The sequence below is a fragment of the Mobula birostris genome, chromosome 1, assembly GCF_030028105.1.
Source record: "Mobula birostris isolate sMobBir1 chromosome 1, sMobBir1.hap1, whole genome shotgun sequence".
In the NCBI taxonomy this organism is placed as follows: Eukaryota; Metazoa; Chordata; class Chondrichthyes; order Myliobatiformes; family Myliobatidae; genus Mobula; species Mobula birostris.
In genome coordinates, this window is record NC_092370.1 from 200,675,687 (window position 1) to 200,692,821 (window position 17,135).

A 17,135-nucleotide genomic window follows, 5' to 3' on the forward strand; every position below is an offset into this window, starting at 1 on the left:
CCAGCATTTGCAGAATCTCTTGTGTTTTTGATTGATTAAACACTCAGTTTAATGGCAAACAAACTATTCACAGATATTTATATATTTTCCAGTGGATTCCGGTTAATTGGGACAAACGGGATAAGTACGTTTTGGCCTAATTTAGCAGCTGCCCCAATTAGCCGAAGTTTCATCAAAATAATTAAGAAGGTATAAAAAAGAGCTACTGTTTATGAGTAACAAATTTCATATTTAAAGAAAATTAAAAGAAATTAGAAAACCACTAATACAGTACTATAAAATTGTGTTTTTGTTCCTAATAGTTATTGAGGGAGGAATTCACCCAGAGAACGCTGTGATATTCTTTTGATTGACTGTAAGTGAATAAAATCAGTGCCAACACCTACTGTAGATAATAGGCTGCCTTCACACAATATCTTAGAGGATTGCATCCTCCAAATCTTTATTTTCATTGTAACATTCAAGATGATCGTAGATACTTTCAAATTATTTGTAGTTCCTAACTTGCTGAAGCAGTGAAATTATTTCATTTTCACTCCTGACTGTTTCTGGTTTCTCCAAGCCTGAATGCTTGAAACTGCAGTGAGCAAAACAGTTCTGAATTATCTTATTGCTTATTTCTTGCCAACTATCAGTGAAAAAAGTCACTGATTTTTTTTTAACACAAACACATGTAACTGACACTATTTAAAAACTGTTCACTCTAAACATTGTGTAGTGTCTAATGGCCATGCCCATGCAAGTGCACATGACAGATACCAGTTAGAAACTGTTCAGCAATTTAGTGGCACAATGTCCCAAATAAGTGAAGGATATCCTGGCTATTTTCCTGATTAGTTTTTGTTCTTTAAGAGTTGTCCCAAATAAGCAGCTGCACCTCTTAAGTGATGGCCCAGTTGACTAGCATCCACTGTATTTAACTACACTCAAGAATAATTATAAAATAAAAACCACAGCTCTGGCCTCTAGACTGAGCATGATAACAATCAAACCACTACACATCAAATCATTAAGGAGAAGTCAGCAATGAGAAATACTGCAGCAGGACCCAACACATGACATTTTCACTCTTCCTAAATGGCATTCAATAAATGAGAAACACACACAAAGTGCTGGAGGAAATCAGCAGGCCGGGCAGCAATTATGGAAAAGAATAAGTAGTCGACGATTCAGGCCGAGACCCTTCATCAGGGCATCACGTTCAACAACTGAGAATTTCTTCTACATATTCAAACCTTACTTTAAGAATTTATATTCTAACCTCTCTTGTTGTGAGTGACTAAACCTCCCCACATAACAACTTCAAACAAGAATTCCCATTCTATATGCTTTTGTAATAGCACACTGATAAATGTGGAATGGAAGTTAATAAGAATGAACCCAAAAGAATACTGTCAGATGAAGATATCTACAACTAGTATAACTTTCTCACTATCTGTGATATCTTTGAATATATCAATGGTGGGCCAATTTTTGAGTTACAAACTTAATGAGCAAATCAGATATACATTAAAATGTACGTCTTCACCTGCATCTTCTCAATTTCTCATGTCTGCTGTCATCTCATCCAGCCCACCTCCCCCCACCCACCCAACTTAACAGGTAGAAGGTTTCTCTTTCCCTCAGCCACCACTCAATGATTCTCTGCAACTGTGCTATGTACCAGACGTGCCCCTACACTTCTTCCCTCACCACCATTCAGGGCCCTAAACAGTCCTCAAAGGCGTGGTGATGATTCTCCTGGGAGTTTGTTGGGTCACTTATTGCATCTGGTGCTCCCGGAGTGACTGTCTCTACATTGGTGAGACCCAATACAGATTGGGGGATTGCTTCATCAGGAACCTTTTCTCTGTCCTCCACAACAGCCAGGATCTCGTGGTGGCCACCCATTTCAATGTCACTTCTTGTTCCCACATCAACCTGTCTTTCTTGGCCTCCTCTACTACCTTTATATGGCTAAAGTTAGGTTAGAAGAGCAATACCTCATATTCCATCTTGGTAGTCTACAACCTGACAGCATGAACATTGATTTCACTAACTTCTGATATCCACTCTCTTCTGCCCCACACCTCTCATCCCTTCTCTTCCCCTCCCACATCCTCATTACCTGCCCATCATTCTCTTCTGGACCCACCTCCTTCCCTTTATTCCCTGGTCTACTGTCTTCTCCTATCGCATTCTTTCTTCAGCCCTTTGCCTCTTCTACTTATCACCTTGTAGCTTCTCACATCATTCCCTTTCATCCTCCTTCCTTCCCACAACTAGATATCTTCCCCCTCACCTGGACTCACATATCACATGTCAAGCAACATGCCAGCATCTGCAGAATTCCTCGTGTTTGCATTTTTAATATCACATGTCAGCCTGTTTTCCTCCCCTTCCCACCTCCCCCCTCCCTCCACATTTTAATTCTGGCTTCTATCCTTTTCCTTTCCAGTCCTGGTTAATCAGCATCAGAATCAGAATCAGGTTTATTATCACTGGCATGTGACGTGAGATTTGTTAACTTAGCAGCAGCAGTTCAATACAATACATAATCTAGCAGAGAGAGAAAAAGATTAAAAAATAATAAATAAGTAAATCAATTACAGTATACATATATTAAATAGGTTTTAAAATGTGCAAAAACAGAAATACTGCATACACTGTATTTAAAAAAAAAGTGAAGTAGTGTCCAAAGATTCAATGTCCATTTAGGAATCGGATGGCAGAGGGGAAGAAGCTGTTCCTGAATCACTGAGTGTGTGCCTTCAGGCTTCTGTACCTCTTACTTGATGGTAACAGTGAGAAAAGGGCATGCTCTGGGTGCTGGAGGTCCTTAATAATGGAAGCTGCCTTTCTGAGACACCACTCCCTGAAGATGTCTTGGGTACTTTGTAGGCTAGTACCCAAGATGGAGCTGACTAGATTTACAACCTTCTGCAGCTTCTTTCGGTCCTGTGCAGTAGCCCCTCCATACCAGACAGTGATGCAGCCTGTCAGAATGCTCTCCATGGTACAACTATAGAAGCTTTTGAGTGTATTTCTTGACATGCCAAATGTCTTCAAACTCCTAATAAAGTATAGCCGCTGTCTTGCCTTCTTTATAACTACATTGATATGTTGGGACCAGGTTAGATCCTCAGAGATCTTGACGCCCAGGAACTTGAAACTGCTCGCTCTCTACACTTCTGATCCTTCTAAGAGGATTGGTGTGTGTTCCTTTGTCTTACCCTTCCTGAAGTCCACAATCAGCTCTTTCGTCTTACTGACGTTGAGTGTCAGGTTGTTGCTGCTGCACCACTCCAGTAGTTGGCATATCTCACTCCTGTACGCCCTCTCGTCACCACCTGAGATTCTACCAATGGTTGTATCATCAGCAAATTTATAAATGGTGTTTGAGCTATGCCTAACCACACAGTCATGTGTATATAGAGAGTAGAGCAGTGAGCTAAGCACACACCACTGAGGTGATAGTCAGCGAGGAGGAGATATTATCATCAATCCGCACAGATTATGGTCTTCCGGTTAGAAAGTTGAGGATCCAATTGCAGAGGGAGGTACAGAGGCCCTCGCTCTGCAACTTCTCAATCAGGATTGTGGGAATGATGGTATTAAATGCTGAGCTATAGTCGATGAATAGCATCCTGACGTAGGTGTTTGACAATAGACAATAGGTGCAGGAGTAGGTCATTTGGCCCTTCGAGCCAGCACCGCCATTCACTGTGATCATGGCTGATCATCCACAATCAGGATCCAGTTCCTGCCTTATCCCCATAACCTTTGATTCCACTATCTTTAAGAGCTCTATCCATCTCTTTCTTGAAAGCAAGAAAGTTTGCGTTGTCTTTTTGGTCTAAGGCCATGTGGAGAGCCATTGAGATTGCATCTGCTATTGACCTATTATAGAGATAACCAAATTGCAATGGATCCAGGTCCTTGCTGAGGCAGGAGTTCAGTCTAGTCATAACCAGCCTCTCAAAGCATTTCATCACTGTCAATGTGACTGCTACCGGGCGATAGTCATTAAAGCAGCCCACATTACTCTTCTTAGGCACTGGTATAATTGTTGCCTTTTTGAAGCAAGTGGGAACTTCCGCCCACAACAGTGAGAAGTCGAAAATGCCCTTGAGTACTCCCGCTAATTGGTTGGCAAAGGTTTTCAGAGCCTTACCCGGTACTCCATCAGGACCTTCCGTCTTGCGAGCGTTCACTCGCTCTAAAGACAGCCTAACATCGGCCTCTGAGATGGAGATCACAGGGTCACCAGGTGCAGCAGGGACCTGGGCCCAAAATATCAGCTGTTGATTTACCTTTATCAATCCTATCTGACCTGCTGAGTTCATCTAGCATTTTGTGTGTGTTAATGGACACATTTGTACCGGTTTTATGCAGAAATGAAAAATTAAGGGTATTTTAAACTTATTTTAACAAGGTAGCAAATATTACTTGACAATAATACTGTTCATTACGAAATTGGACTGGGTAAGTCTGAGTGAAATTTGCTTCAGCAAGGCTGGGATTTCTGCAATGTTTGTTGTGCTTGTAATGACGTTAGCACCATAAAAGATAGTTATTTCTACCTCAAATGGTGGAAATTGAAGTGATAACCGTTGTTTTTAACTCTCAACTCACAAATATGTGTAGAGTGAGTGAAACAAACTGGAAGGAATTGGTGGGAGTATCGGGGCAATAAAACTGTCATGGTCCGGTCCGTGAAGTCCGCATTCTGGTTCACCGTCCAGTCTGTCAATTCCTTATTCCGGGTTTTCCTGTTTTTGCCTTGTTCTATTGGATGCCTTAATTGAGGCACCTGATTCTCATTTCAGGTTGGCACATAAATACCTCTCAAACTAAGGATTCCCTGCTGGACTGTTCCCTTCCCCTTTCCTTCTGCAACCTTGTCAGTATACCTGTCAAGTTCAACTGCCAAAGTGAGACTGGAGCCTTGCCACGCCAAGAGAAGGAACTATCTATCATTGAGTTTGTAACTGTCTCTTTGTGCCCCCGTGTTTAGTGTCCGTGTTCTGTGTACGAGTCCCAGCCCTATGTCCTGTTCCCAAAGAGGGGTCCTGACTCTGTGTTCCCTGTTCCCATGCTCAAGTCCAAGGCTCTGTGTTTCTGTGTTCCAAGACCTAGTCCAGGCACCATGTTCCAGCCCTGTCCAAGTCTGAGCTTCATGTCCTCGCCCAGCCTGGTGCTGGAGATTCCTCATCCTGTGCTGGATCATCCCCATCCAAATCCTTGGCAGTTTACCGCAGCAGTCATCCTGGCCCTGTCCTAGAAAGGGTCCGGGCCCTGCACTCCAAGGAGGAGTCCCAGCTCCGTACCCAAAAGCCTAACCAAGCCGAGTCCAAGAGCTGAGCCAAACCTAGTTCAAGAGCCTTATCCTGCCCTGGAGGTTCCTTGTCCTGTCCTGTCCTTGCCTTGCCAAGATCCTAGTCCCAAGTCCTAGCCTACACCCGGGTTCCGAGTCCTTGTCCAGACTCTGGTTCTGGAGTTCCATGTTCCTAGTCCAGGCTCCTTGTTCCTAGTTCACATCTGGGTCCCGTGCTCCTAGCCCGAGTCCTAGCTCAGGCCCTGAATCCTTGTCTTGTCCAGGGCCTGTGTCAATGTCCAGCGTTGTTTCTTCCTGACTGACCTTGCTTTCTTGACAAACCTAGTCCTGTTCCTAGAACTTCAGTGTCTGTGTCTTGCTTTTGGGTCCGCCTACCAGCACCCCCGTGGAACAAAAACAGGATCCGTGCAAGGTTGGTGTAAATTGGTATTTGATGGTCAGCGTGGACTGGTTGACCAAAGGTCCCAGTTTTCTGCTGTAAGTTCAGTTATCAGCAACTATCACCCAATCCATCACAAAGCATTCATTACCACCACAACTAGCATGACGTTGCTACAGTGTGCACTGTCGATTGCAGCTACTCCGACTTGCAAATCCATACTCTCTGTCACCAAGAAGGATAACGACAGTCGGTAGAAGGGAAAGTTCCATCCAAGCTGCTCATCTTCATGATTTGGAAATGTATTGCTGGGTCTCCCACGCATCCTGGAACTCCCTATTCGTCAGTACTGTGGGAGTTAATATAGAAAGTGCTAGAAATCCTCAGCATGCCATTAACATGAAACATTAACTATTTCTTTCTCTACAGAAGCAGCCTGACTGACTGAGTATTCCCAACATTTAAAAAAAATTGCAGTTCTAGATTGGCTTTTCTGACACCAACCTACTGCCCTCTACTGTGCCTATTGTCTTGTTTATTATTTATTGTAATGCCTGCACTGTTTTGTGCACTTTATGCAGTCCTGGGTAGGTCTGTAGTCTAGTGTAAATTTTTGTGTTGTTTTACATAGTTTTTGTGTAGTTTTTGTATTGTTTCATGTAGCACCATGGTCCTGAAAAACGTCTCGTTTTTACTGTGTACTGTACCAGCAGTTATGGTCGAAATTAAATATAAAGTGACTTGATTGTTTATTTCAAGCACTGTGGGAATAATTGTGACTCTATAACATGAATTTTGCCAGCAGTTCGTGCAGACAAATCATCCACCACCTTCTCAGGTACAAATAAAAATAAGGAATGCTGGCCATATTGCTGGTACTGTATACCAAAGTAGCTATCAACACTTGCTTCTAGACTTGCAAGTTGATATTCATGAACACTGTGCCCATGTCAAGTGTTCCCTGCTCCAAAATACAGAGGTAAAGAGAAATAGGAAGGGATAAAGATCACTATGGCAAAATGTAAAAAGTATATTATTACTAAAGGATTTATTTCTTGTTGAAGATACTGCGCTACAGCCCTGGTTTCCCTTTTCAGGCAACCACACAATCTTAAATATCAAATATTCATAGCTATCTCCTTTATCTTGAAACCAAATTGACCAGGTAGATCGATTGTATATTTAGAAAAATGACCAAAGAACGTTTGTGTTACTGACGGGATTCATTTTGCATGTGCCCGGAATAAAAAGGGATCTTCGCGATTTTATAGTTCTTTTTCAATGAAAGTGCACATTTCGCAACTTTATCTTGAGGATCCAAACATTTTTAAATGACCTAACAGACTCATAGGACTTGCATCCCATGTAAACCTCTTTCTTTCAGTTTCATTCAACATCTTTTCGCTTCTGGTTACCGAGTAAAACTATTCGATGCACTTCGTCCACTGAGCGTATAGTTTTTACGTTTCTTCTTCGATCGCCATTCATTGCCTTTGTAGTCTGAGTTATCCGACCGCCTGCCTGCCTCCTCCAGTCGGCTTTCTTTCGCTCTCGGGCTACTTCTGTCGCTCCGGAAGAATTCAAATCACACGTGGGTGAATTCTGAATAAAATACAGGTAATTTATAAGAAAACTGATCTTTAAAAAATGGTTTAGCCAGCTCGATAAGAGGAATGTATGCACCCTGTTTATTTATGCGGTATAGGTGCGCTAATCTTCGGTGGCTTGTTGGATCTGCAATTATTACCCATTTCGGCAGGAAGGAAGTGAAATATTACAGAGATCGGATAAGTGACGCTTTATGAACTCTGTGCTAAACTACCACAGTGACGTACATGACTTCGCAACAAATTGCATGATCTAGGCGGCCACTTTATTTGTCGGACTGTTAGTTGCAGCTCGGTGTCTTAAAATGGAACTAATGTGGGAGTAATGAGTCCGTGACTTTCGTCGGCGCGTTGTTTTCGGTCCCCTTCGCAGGCATCGAACTTATTGGACTAACTATGTCGCCTTTATGTCAAGTGATAATCATGCAGATGATTTAGATATGGAAATATTGGAGCAAATGTGTTAAATCTATGGTGAGTGACGCTTAATATTGATTTACACATCGGTCATATATGTTGTAAGACTCTGAACGTTCTGTATTGTATTTCTGCGTATTAATCAGAATAATGACTGGTTATCTCGACTGCATATGAATTTTTTTATTATTGTAGTCACACGTGCTGCATTCAACAAAACGCGAGGGCGCTGTTGAATACTGATAGCTTTTCATTTACAAAAGCGCATATTGGGTCTGGGTGTATTTATCGAAGTTTAAAGTTTTGAACATCGATTGACTGATATTCTAATCGAGTTCCATCTGGTTTAACTTATTTTAAAACTTCGTGCCAGGAGCAGTGTCTGTGTTCAGTTAAAGGTTACTGCTGATGCTGTGCTCAATTAAGTACGATTAATGTTGAAGTTTTGGAAGTAAAATTGAACTTGTGCTTTTAGAATCTTGTATAAAATATTCACCACAGCTTCAGCATGTTATTATGAAATGCAGTATTAAAATCACGTTTCAACAGATTTTAGCGTGAACGAGAAAATACTACATAATCGAACATGACCACACTCACACACGTTATGCCAGGTTGTGTTGATTAGGAAGTTGCGTGTTTTACTTGAAAAACACTTTCATATCCAACCTGGGAAATAAAAGTGCTCTGACATTTATTGTGTTGTAGACTTTTGTATCAGCGAAGCGTTTACGCAATTTGCAATGTTTTTCGTGGGGCTGCATCCAGCTTTTAATGAAGGTGGGTGTTGGTCGGCGTTTCGGAAATAAGGTAGAAATAACCTTGTGTGTGATCTAACCCAGGACAGGATGCAGTGGTGGTACTTTGTATCACTTGATATGCCGACTAGAATCTTAGATTGGTACAATAGGAGGCTGTTCGGCCCATCGAGCCCAGATAGTTTAAAGCTTTCCAGTCATTTTCTAATGAAGCTGTGGATAGTTCGGATTTTTGCAATAAAGCTTGTTTGACAGAGGGTTCTTATAGGAAATGTTAAACCTTTTACTATAAATTGTGAAACTATTTGATAAAAATGTGAGCACGCAGTGAATAAAATCTGAGCTTGTGGCATCCATCAGCCGTAAATATATGTTAAACCATTTTCGATTATTCATAGGATGAAATAACAGTGCTTATTACGAAGCAAGTACAGTTCCTTAGGGTCCAACTCCCGTTCAGCTGAGCGGCATCCCAGAGCGTGCGGCTGCAGCTTCACGAACTCTACGCTCAGTACATTGCTTTGATTGACAGTTAGCGCAGGCTCCTCCCCTGGTTAGCTGGCGCGCCGCCCACCGCGGAAATCACTGCGAGGGGCGGAGCTTTCGCATGCTCTTTGACTGACGGGCAATGTAGATTGAAATGGGAAGAGGCCGGCGCTCATGATTGGTAGCTGAGGCGGGACGGGCGCGTGTGATTGGTGGGAGGGCGGAGCCTGTGTGTGTGATTGGCAACAGGGCTGGGTCCCGCTGACGTCGCGGAGAGGAAGCTGAGACTGCTCATTATATTCAAATGTTGTTCCAGGAGGGATTCGATAATACGTAGCCGAGCGGCCAGCTCCAGAGTCCCCGAGCTTTTCAAGAACTTGTCCAAGATCGGCTGTCAAGAATCATGGATTGTTTTCATCTGCCTTGTTTTCTGTCAGTGAGTAGAACTTTTTATACTTTTTCCTAATGGGTTGTGGTGGGATTTTATTTATATTTGTTTGTACACTAAAAGTATGTGTGTGTTTAACCATTTATTTGATTTCTCTTGTAGCATGTACTTGCGATCATTTCCTGCATGATTAATTGTAGCTCTCTGTTGGGTGAGAGTATGGCTTTTGCACTTGTGCCTTGGTTGTCAATAAGCAATTAAGGAAATGTACCGATAGACTGGAGATAATCAACTTGTTCGATGTGAAAGTGTACACAATCAAAGTAAAACGATTTTAACACTTCAGGAATGTTACCCCCCCCCCCACCACACACACACCCACACATCATACCATCACCACCATTCTCAACAATTATGGGCCGCTTGGTAAGATGCCCGTTTCAGACTTTCTGTGTCGCTCCTAAAGAAACCAGCCCAAGATAATTACTAAGATAGTGAAAACACAAAGAGTAACAAGATGGTGCTATCTGCCTGATTATGGGCTATTTAACTGTAACCGAGAGAGACCAAGTAATTATACCTCTTCTCCCACTCTCTTTTTCTGTGTCGTGCGCTCTCTTTCTGGGGCGTGGATTGCTGAAGATCGCTCTTAATTCTCATTCTTTTTTTTTCTGTTGTTGCTTGTTTTGTTCCGCAGAGACACCATGATTCCTGGTAACCGAATGCTGATGGTAATTTTATTATGCCAAGTCTTACTGGGAGGTAGTGCTAGTCTAATACCAGAGGAAGGAAGGAAAAAGTTTGCGGAACAAAACCAGGCGGGTGGACGTCGCTCTCCGCAAAACCATGAACTGCTGCGGGAATTCGAGGCCACTTTACTCAATATGTTCGGACTCCACCGGCGTCCGCAGCCCAGTAAATCTGCCGTGGTTCCCCAGTACATGCTGGATCTCTACAGACTCCAGTCTGGGGACGAGGTCACCCACGACATCAGCTTCGAATATCCCGAGAGATCCACCAGTCGGGCCAACACCGTGAGGAGCTTCCACCATGAAGGTACTGGACCAGCAATCACTCTACAAGAAACATTTAAGATTATTGATTTTTGTTTGATTTACAGTGATAGCAGAACATGGCGGGAGTTTATGTGAAATGTACACACGGGTAATTCTTGCACCAAGTTTCTGTGTAACATTTTGGCCACGGGGGACGTTGTTGATTGCCAATATTCTTTGGGACATCTTTCAACCATGTGTATAATTTTAAAATGTAAATTATATCTATTGCGCTGCTTAAATTAAAAACATTATGACATCAGTCGATAGTCGTACATATATGTATGCCGTTTTTAAAATTATCCAACTAGTACTGTTTATAGTCCATGTTTCGATTTAAATGCTAGGGGAGGGTGTTCCTGGCAGGTGACAAAAACATTTTCTGAAGCCAGCCGCCTTTCCCAGTTAGTCCTTTGCTCGTGCAATGATTTGTAGTTTGCAGTCATTGCTTTTGTACACAGCTTTTCTTTTGTCGAGCGCGAGCTTTTTGCAAGGCGGCTCTTTGTTGGCTTCTGTCGGTCGGCTTTCATACATTAGTTTAGTCCAGAGATGTGCGCGCTTACATGGGTAAATTCGATTTTAAGGGTTGTCTTTCTGTTCTGGAACAGAACACTTGGAGCTGATGCCAGGACAGAGAGAAGGCACCCAACTTCGTTTTATGTTTAATATCAGCGCGGTGCCCGAGAATGAGGTGCTGTCGTCGGCAGAACTGAGGCTGTACCGAGAGCAAATCGACACCGTTTTGAACTGGAACGAGGGTTTCCACCGCATCAATGTTTATGAAATCATGAGAACCCCCAGCGAGAAGGGCGACCTCATCACGAGACTCCTAGACACCAGACTAGTCCACCAGAACAGGACACGATGGGAGAGCTTTGACGTGAGCCCGGCAGTGCTGAGGTGGACTTTGCATAAACAACCCAACCACGGGCTGGCTGTCGAGGTAATAAACCTGAACGAAACGAAAAGCCGGCAAGGTATGCACGTGAGGATTAGCAGGTCGCTGCACCAGCGGAACGGCGACTGGTCCCAGTTCAGACCCTTGCTCGTAACTTTCAGTCACGATGGCAAAGGACACGCTCTGGTCCGGAGGGTGAAACGTAGCAGCAAAGGCCAAAAACGCAAGAAAAACAGATCGCACTGCAGGAGGCACTCTCTGTATGTGGATTTCAGCGACGTGGGCTGGAATGACTGGATAGTGGCACCGCCTGGTTACCAGGCTTTTTACTGTCACGGGGACTGCCCGTTTCCACTGGCAGATCACCTGAACTCTACTAATCACGCTATCGTGCAAACTCTTGTAAATTCTGTAAATTCCAACATCCCCAAGGCTTGCTGTGTCCCTACAGAACTCAGCCCTATATCAATGCTCTACTTGGACGAATACGATAAAGTTGTTCTGAAGAACTATCAGGAGATGGTTGTAGAGGGATGTGGGTGTCGCTGAAAAAAATAATAATTGACTTTTTATAATGTCTGGACACTATTTGTAACAGGCGTTCGCCATTACATTATTTATGACCTATGTGCAAATGTTGACCATATGATCATATATTTTGACAAAATATATTTATAACTACATATAAAAGGAAAATAAAATTGAGTCATATTTTAAACATAAGACATTTCTGTACAACGTTTTTGTAAAATTATATTAGAATGTATGGAAAATATAATTAATGTTAATTATTTATTATTTCCCCATTTGGGATTAACTACGTGCAGAGTTTGAAATCTAGGCAGAGCACTTAATAGCTTCTTTTATTCTCTAAAGGAAGTGCTTTAAGTGGTGCAATTCATTTGTTAAAGAAGCTAATTTGTAAAAGGTGTGAATGGAGGATAACAGATGAATATGAGAAATGGCAACAAGACCAGTGATGAAATAATTGGTGTAAATAGGTAACTGGTTCACCAAAAGAGAGCTTGAATATCTATCCCGAAAGAGAAGAATCCCGTTGAAAAGAAATGCTGAGAAATTACACATCCAAATGACTGATCTGCTTTCCTCTTTTCATCCATGATTGTCATTCAGTGCATTGGCATCTCAGACCCTGTGACAGGAAAGTATTGAAGGAGCTCAAAAATTGCTTTGGGTTTTCCAGAAGTTGCATCCTTGTTAAAAGTCAATCCACTTGTACTTAAACAATTTTTAAACAGAATTTCAACCGTGATTAAACTTATATTTGTTGAATTCCCTTTTCAATAACAGTACATTTGTCACCAGGGTTTACTGTATTACGATGTTTACCCTTCCATCTGTCCTCTTCTTTCCCTCCCCCATCACTATGACTAAGAAGTTTTGCCTCCAAGCAATTCATTGTCAAGCGAACTGAAGGAAGGCAGCGAGAGGGTTAGCAGATGTTAATCAAGGCTGCACGAAGGCTTGACTTTTTTTTGGGAGAATTTGAAATGAAGACTGGTTAGGCCCAAAAGGGATCCAGCAGGCTTTAAAACTCAAAAGAAATCTGCAAGAATTGCCTAAGCCTGCGCTCCCTGGAGTGTGCAGGTGGAGAGAGCAGATCAGACCAGACCCTCAGGCAAAGGCATCCATGCTCCGCAATTTACTCTCGACCCTGTTAGTTTTCAAATGTGGCCAACTTGGATAAATCGTTTAAAAGGATTTGATGATTGCATTCCCTCAGGAAACATTTGTTTTCGTTCCACATAATATCCTAAACTGTACACCATGGGAGGGGAAGGGAATCGACTTTCATGTCTGAAATATTTTGAATTATTTTAGCCGTTAGCGAAACATGAGTTCAACTGATTTTGCCGGGTCGTCTTGTGCAAGTGACTTTGTTTTCTTTAATGAACAGCAGCAACTTAATTCTAAGTCAAGGTTAATGGTTATACTATTTTGTCATATTGAATCAAGCGTGATATTTTAAAGGGCATAATTTTAACATTTGTGGAATATTATAAAAAGTTTAAACTGAGCCTTTGTTATAAATACAGAAGATGTAAACTTAAACACCGAGTTGGTTTAGTGAAAGGTCCGCTTGCAGTGTGGGTTGGTGTTGCATTAAAATACCAGGAAGCGGGAAGACGCCTTTGCTGTGTTTAAATGTTTCTGGTTTCTACCTTCAAAGTTTGTGTGTGGTCTGCATGTGCTTTCAAATATAAATTATAAATATTTAATGACAGCTAGTAAACAAGCTAATCATTTTTGTTTGTAGATGAAAGGCTCTGCTATGTCTGTTCGCAAGGACGATAACCTCTCTGATTGGCAGATTGTAAATTTAGAATTTAACCCCAAACATGGTGCAGATCATTTGTTGGTCCACTTCTTATTGCTGAATTGTCTCATTGTAAAGAGGAGCAATCCCGGGCACTTGTTCAGGATGCGGAAAGTATGAAAATGGATTTGGAACAGATTGAGAAGGTGGGTTAGTTGCTTTCCACGGGCAAGGGAATTTTCGGAAGGTTTGTAGTTTTCCTCACCTGATGCTCTTTGGCTATGGTCCCTTATCCTTGTTGCCTATCTCGACTCCAAATGTATACAATGTACTTAATCTTCAACACAAACAGGAATAGCCCAGAAGGTGCCGCCTCTTGAGATCACCCGCCCTGTTACAGCTGCTCCAGCTGTAAGCCAGCAGTGTTCCTTTAAATCTCCATTTCCAGAACAGTGGGCTACTCGCAACCAAAACCCAAGTTGCCCACCAATTCCAAGTGCCGAGCAGAAGGAGCTGGCCCCTTCTTATTTGCACTAAGGTGACTAGGTTGTAATGTTTGTGCTTCCAAAACGATATAAATAAACAATTCTCCCGAAATCTCCTTTCCGCCCAACTTTCCTACTATCTACAAAGCTGAATGGCCCGAGGCTGGGACTTGCTGCCTTCTCTTTGATGCCTGCATAACCATGCCAAAGAAAGAATTTCATTTTGAAGTGGCAATAAGCTGATGGGAGTGCTTTTCAGCTGTTTGACAGTGCAATTACACACATTTCAACTGATACGCTTCATTCAGATAACATCGCCCTGCTATTACAAAATCTGGAATGGTAATTGTCTGGTAGCTCATTACCCTAACACTCAATTCTCTGAGGTACATGGAAAGCAAGCACACATTCATTAAAACGCTTCAGGAAATGAAGCTAGGGCCTTCCTACATATGTGCATAGCTCTCTAGACATCTTAGCGCCATAAGAAAACGTTTGAAGCTATTAACTGATTGTAACATTACACTTCTGTATTTGAGCTTTGGCCTTCTTACTAGTCTCATTTTCTTCTGGTCGTCTCTATGGAAGTGTGCACGCCCAAACCTTATCATCAGTTTGTAAATCATTTTAGTTTCAAAATCGTTTCTTTGTTCCAATTCGATACTATTCAACAGGCTGCAACACGCAGAAAGTTTGGCTCATTTCAAACAGACGGTAGACGTCTACGCGAAATATTTGTATTATCATACATTAGATGGACAGAATTGGTATGTACATATTGAAGTTGACTACTATGGTTTACTTCGTATATTTTTTTATCAAATATAACTTAACTTACATACAGTAAGCAGCAACAATCTCATTTGTGTAAGAATTCATGAATTACAGAGGAACAAGTAATTCATTTAGATACCTTTCACTACTATTTTTGCTCAAATAATTCAATCAGATCACAATTTTTGTTTAATTTGCAACAATAACAATAGTTATATTTTGTTCTTGAAATGGAGTGGCATTTGGGTCTGTGGTTTATCTGCATTGTACATGAAATGATATGCATCTGCCTATAATCACAACTTTTATTCTAAAGTTAGGAGTTTCAACATGTATAATACTTAAAGATACGGTTTTGTTATAGAGACGGCAGAATTTGTAGTTATAATTTGTCATGAGCATATTCTTTTTGGAAGATAGGCATCCATATAAATTCAGCTTGGTTTGCAATAAATTCAGTGTGGGAGATCCATTTCCCATTGTGGTGACCTGCAGAATGTTCAAGAAATTAAAGACTGCATGTTGTAATTTCCTTTTGCACGTAAACAATCACAGTAATTGCATCAGACACTTCATGTTAAAAAACTCACAAATATTTATTAAATATTCACCTGTATAAATTGATGTGTGAATTGTTAAACAATTTTTGTTGTAGCTAATGACCCGCTGTATGTGCCCTTCAATGAAGCATATTCAGATTCACAAAAGATTATTCGTTAAGTTAATTTGAAAGATATCCTTGACTGCTCCTTAGAAACTATATAGTTGGACATGTAGTGTAACATTCTCAAAAGATACCCCTTATATATATGATGTATTAAGTTAAAAATTGAAGAATTACACTTAGGAGAAGACTGTTGTGATAATTGAATTGTATTTGGCTTGAGTATTTGTTGATAAAATAATTGTCAAAAATTAACTAAACATAAATTTAAAAGTTTCCCTTTTCACAGTAAGCTATGATATGATACTGGGCAGCTCAGGAGGTGCTAGGAAGCCCTGATTTGATTTGGTCCATTTTGGCCAACATTGATGATGGTTAATATCATCAGTTACAGCCATGGGAATCAGACTGTCAAAAATGGTCAGATTATTTCCTCTAACATTAGAATACGTTTTCCTTGGGTTAAGATCTGATAATGTGCTTATTTTTGGACTACAGCACGAGTGGAAATGGAGAACGGTACTGGATGGCTGCCAGTACACATGGGGCCTTACCTAAGCATGAATGACTCTTATTCTCAAACAGAAAATTAAATTTGGTTTCCATATTAAACTTTATTGACAATAATAAAAAATATCAATAATTTCATTGACTGGCTTAGAGCAGATTTATTTCATTTAGAAATGTTACCAAGTAATTTGTCAAACTATGCTATCAAATTATTTGACCATTTTGCAAATAGTAGTGATTTAAAATTGATATGTTTTTGCATTAACACACACAGGCTAAAAATCATAATTTCACAATAGCCAACTGCTTGCCCCTCTCTGGATAAGAGTGAGTTTGCCTGTTTACTTCGGGGTGTATTATTCCATCCTGATACAAGCATAAATTAAGAAAATTCTTCTGTGCCTAAATAAAAATATATTTGAGGAGTTCGTAATCAATTATGTGATAGTCTACATGAACATTAATTGCTTTAATATAATCTGAGTGGAAATTGTTCAGTTTTGAAGAACTGACAGAAGTGACGGAAACTGACATGGCTATGATCATTTCTGCTTTTGCAGAATGAATGATAAAACCAGTCCTTCCATTCATAATTTTAATTTTGCTTGCCTTTTCCACATACCTTCCATATTTTAACAGATAGGTATTTAGGCCGGGAGTATCTTCTTTTCTGTTGAAAATCAAATAAAACTTCAAATAATAAAAATAAATTCTCTCATCTAGCAGTGTGGCCAAAAAGCAGATTTGCCCAATGAATCAACTGAAGTGGATTGGTAGATATGTTCTACATCACTCTTGAGTTTTAATACAGATGTTGTACGATCATAACTGGAAGAATTTCTAGGGATATTGAAAATCACACAATTATTCTATTGTTGCATTATTCTTTTTTGTCTTTATTTGCAGACGATTTAGTCCTCAGGTTTCTAATGGAATTTTTAATCCTTTGTTTGACAGCACTTACAGGGACAAGAAGTACTGGAGCTTATTAACCCTACCCTGTCATTTTCCTGTTGTTCTTTTATTGCTGCTGAATAATACTGGGTTTAAGATCAAGCAGTGAATACAGCCATTGGTCATTCACTAAGTGGCTGTTTTTCCTGCTTGAAAACAAGGGTT

The 17,135-nt window shown here is 40.9% G+C and overlaps 1 protein-coding gene across 1 annotated transcript; it reads left to right on the top strand.

Moving 5' to 3' along the window:
- Window positions 1-7,561: 7,561 nt before the first annotated feature.
- bmp4 (bone morphogenetic protein 4) lies at window positions 7,562-12,028 on the top strand. The gene is made up of 4 exons (XM_072268726.1): window positions 7,562-7,777; window positions 9,281-9,400; window positions 10,050-10,408; window positions 11,016-12,028. The coding sequence occupies exons 3-4, from the start codon at window positions 10,057-10,059 to the stop codon at window positions 11,852-11,854; spliced, it is 1,191 nt and encodes a 396-aa protein (XP_072124827.1). The 5' UTR covers window positions 7,562-7,777; window positions 9,281-9,400; window positions 10,050-10,056; the 3' UTR covers window positions 11,855-12,028.
- Window positions 12,029-17,135: the final 5,107 nt, after the last annotated feature.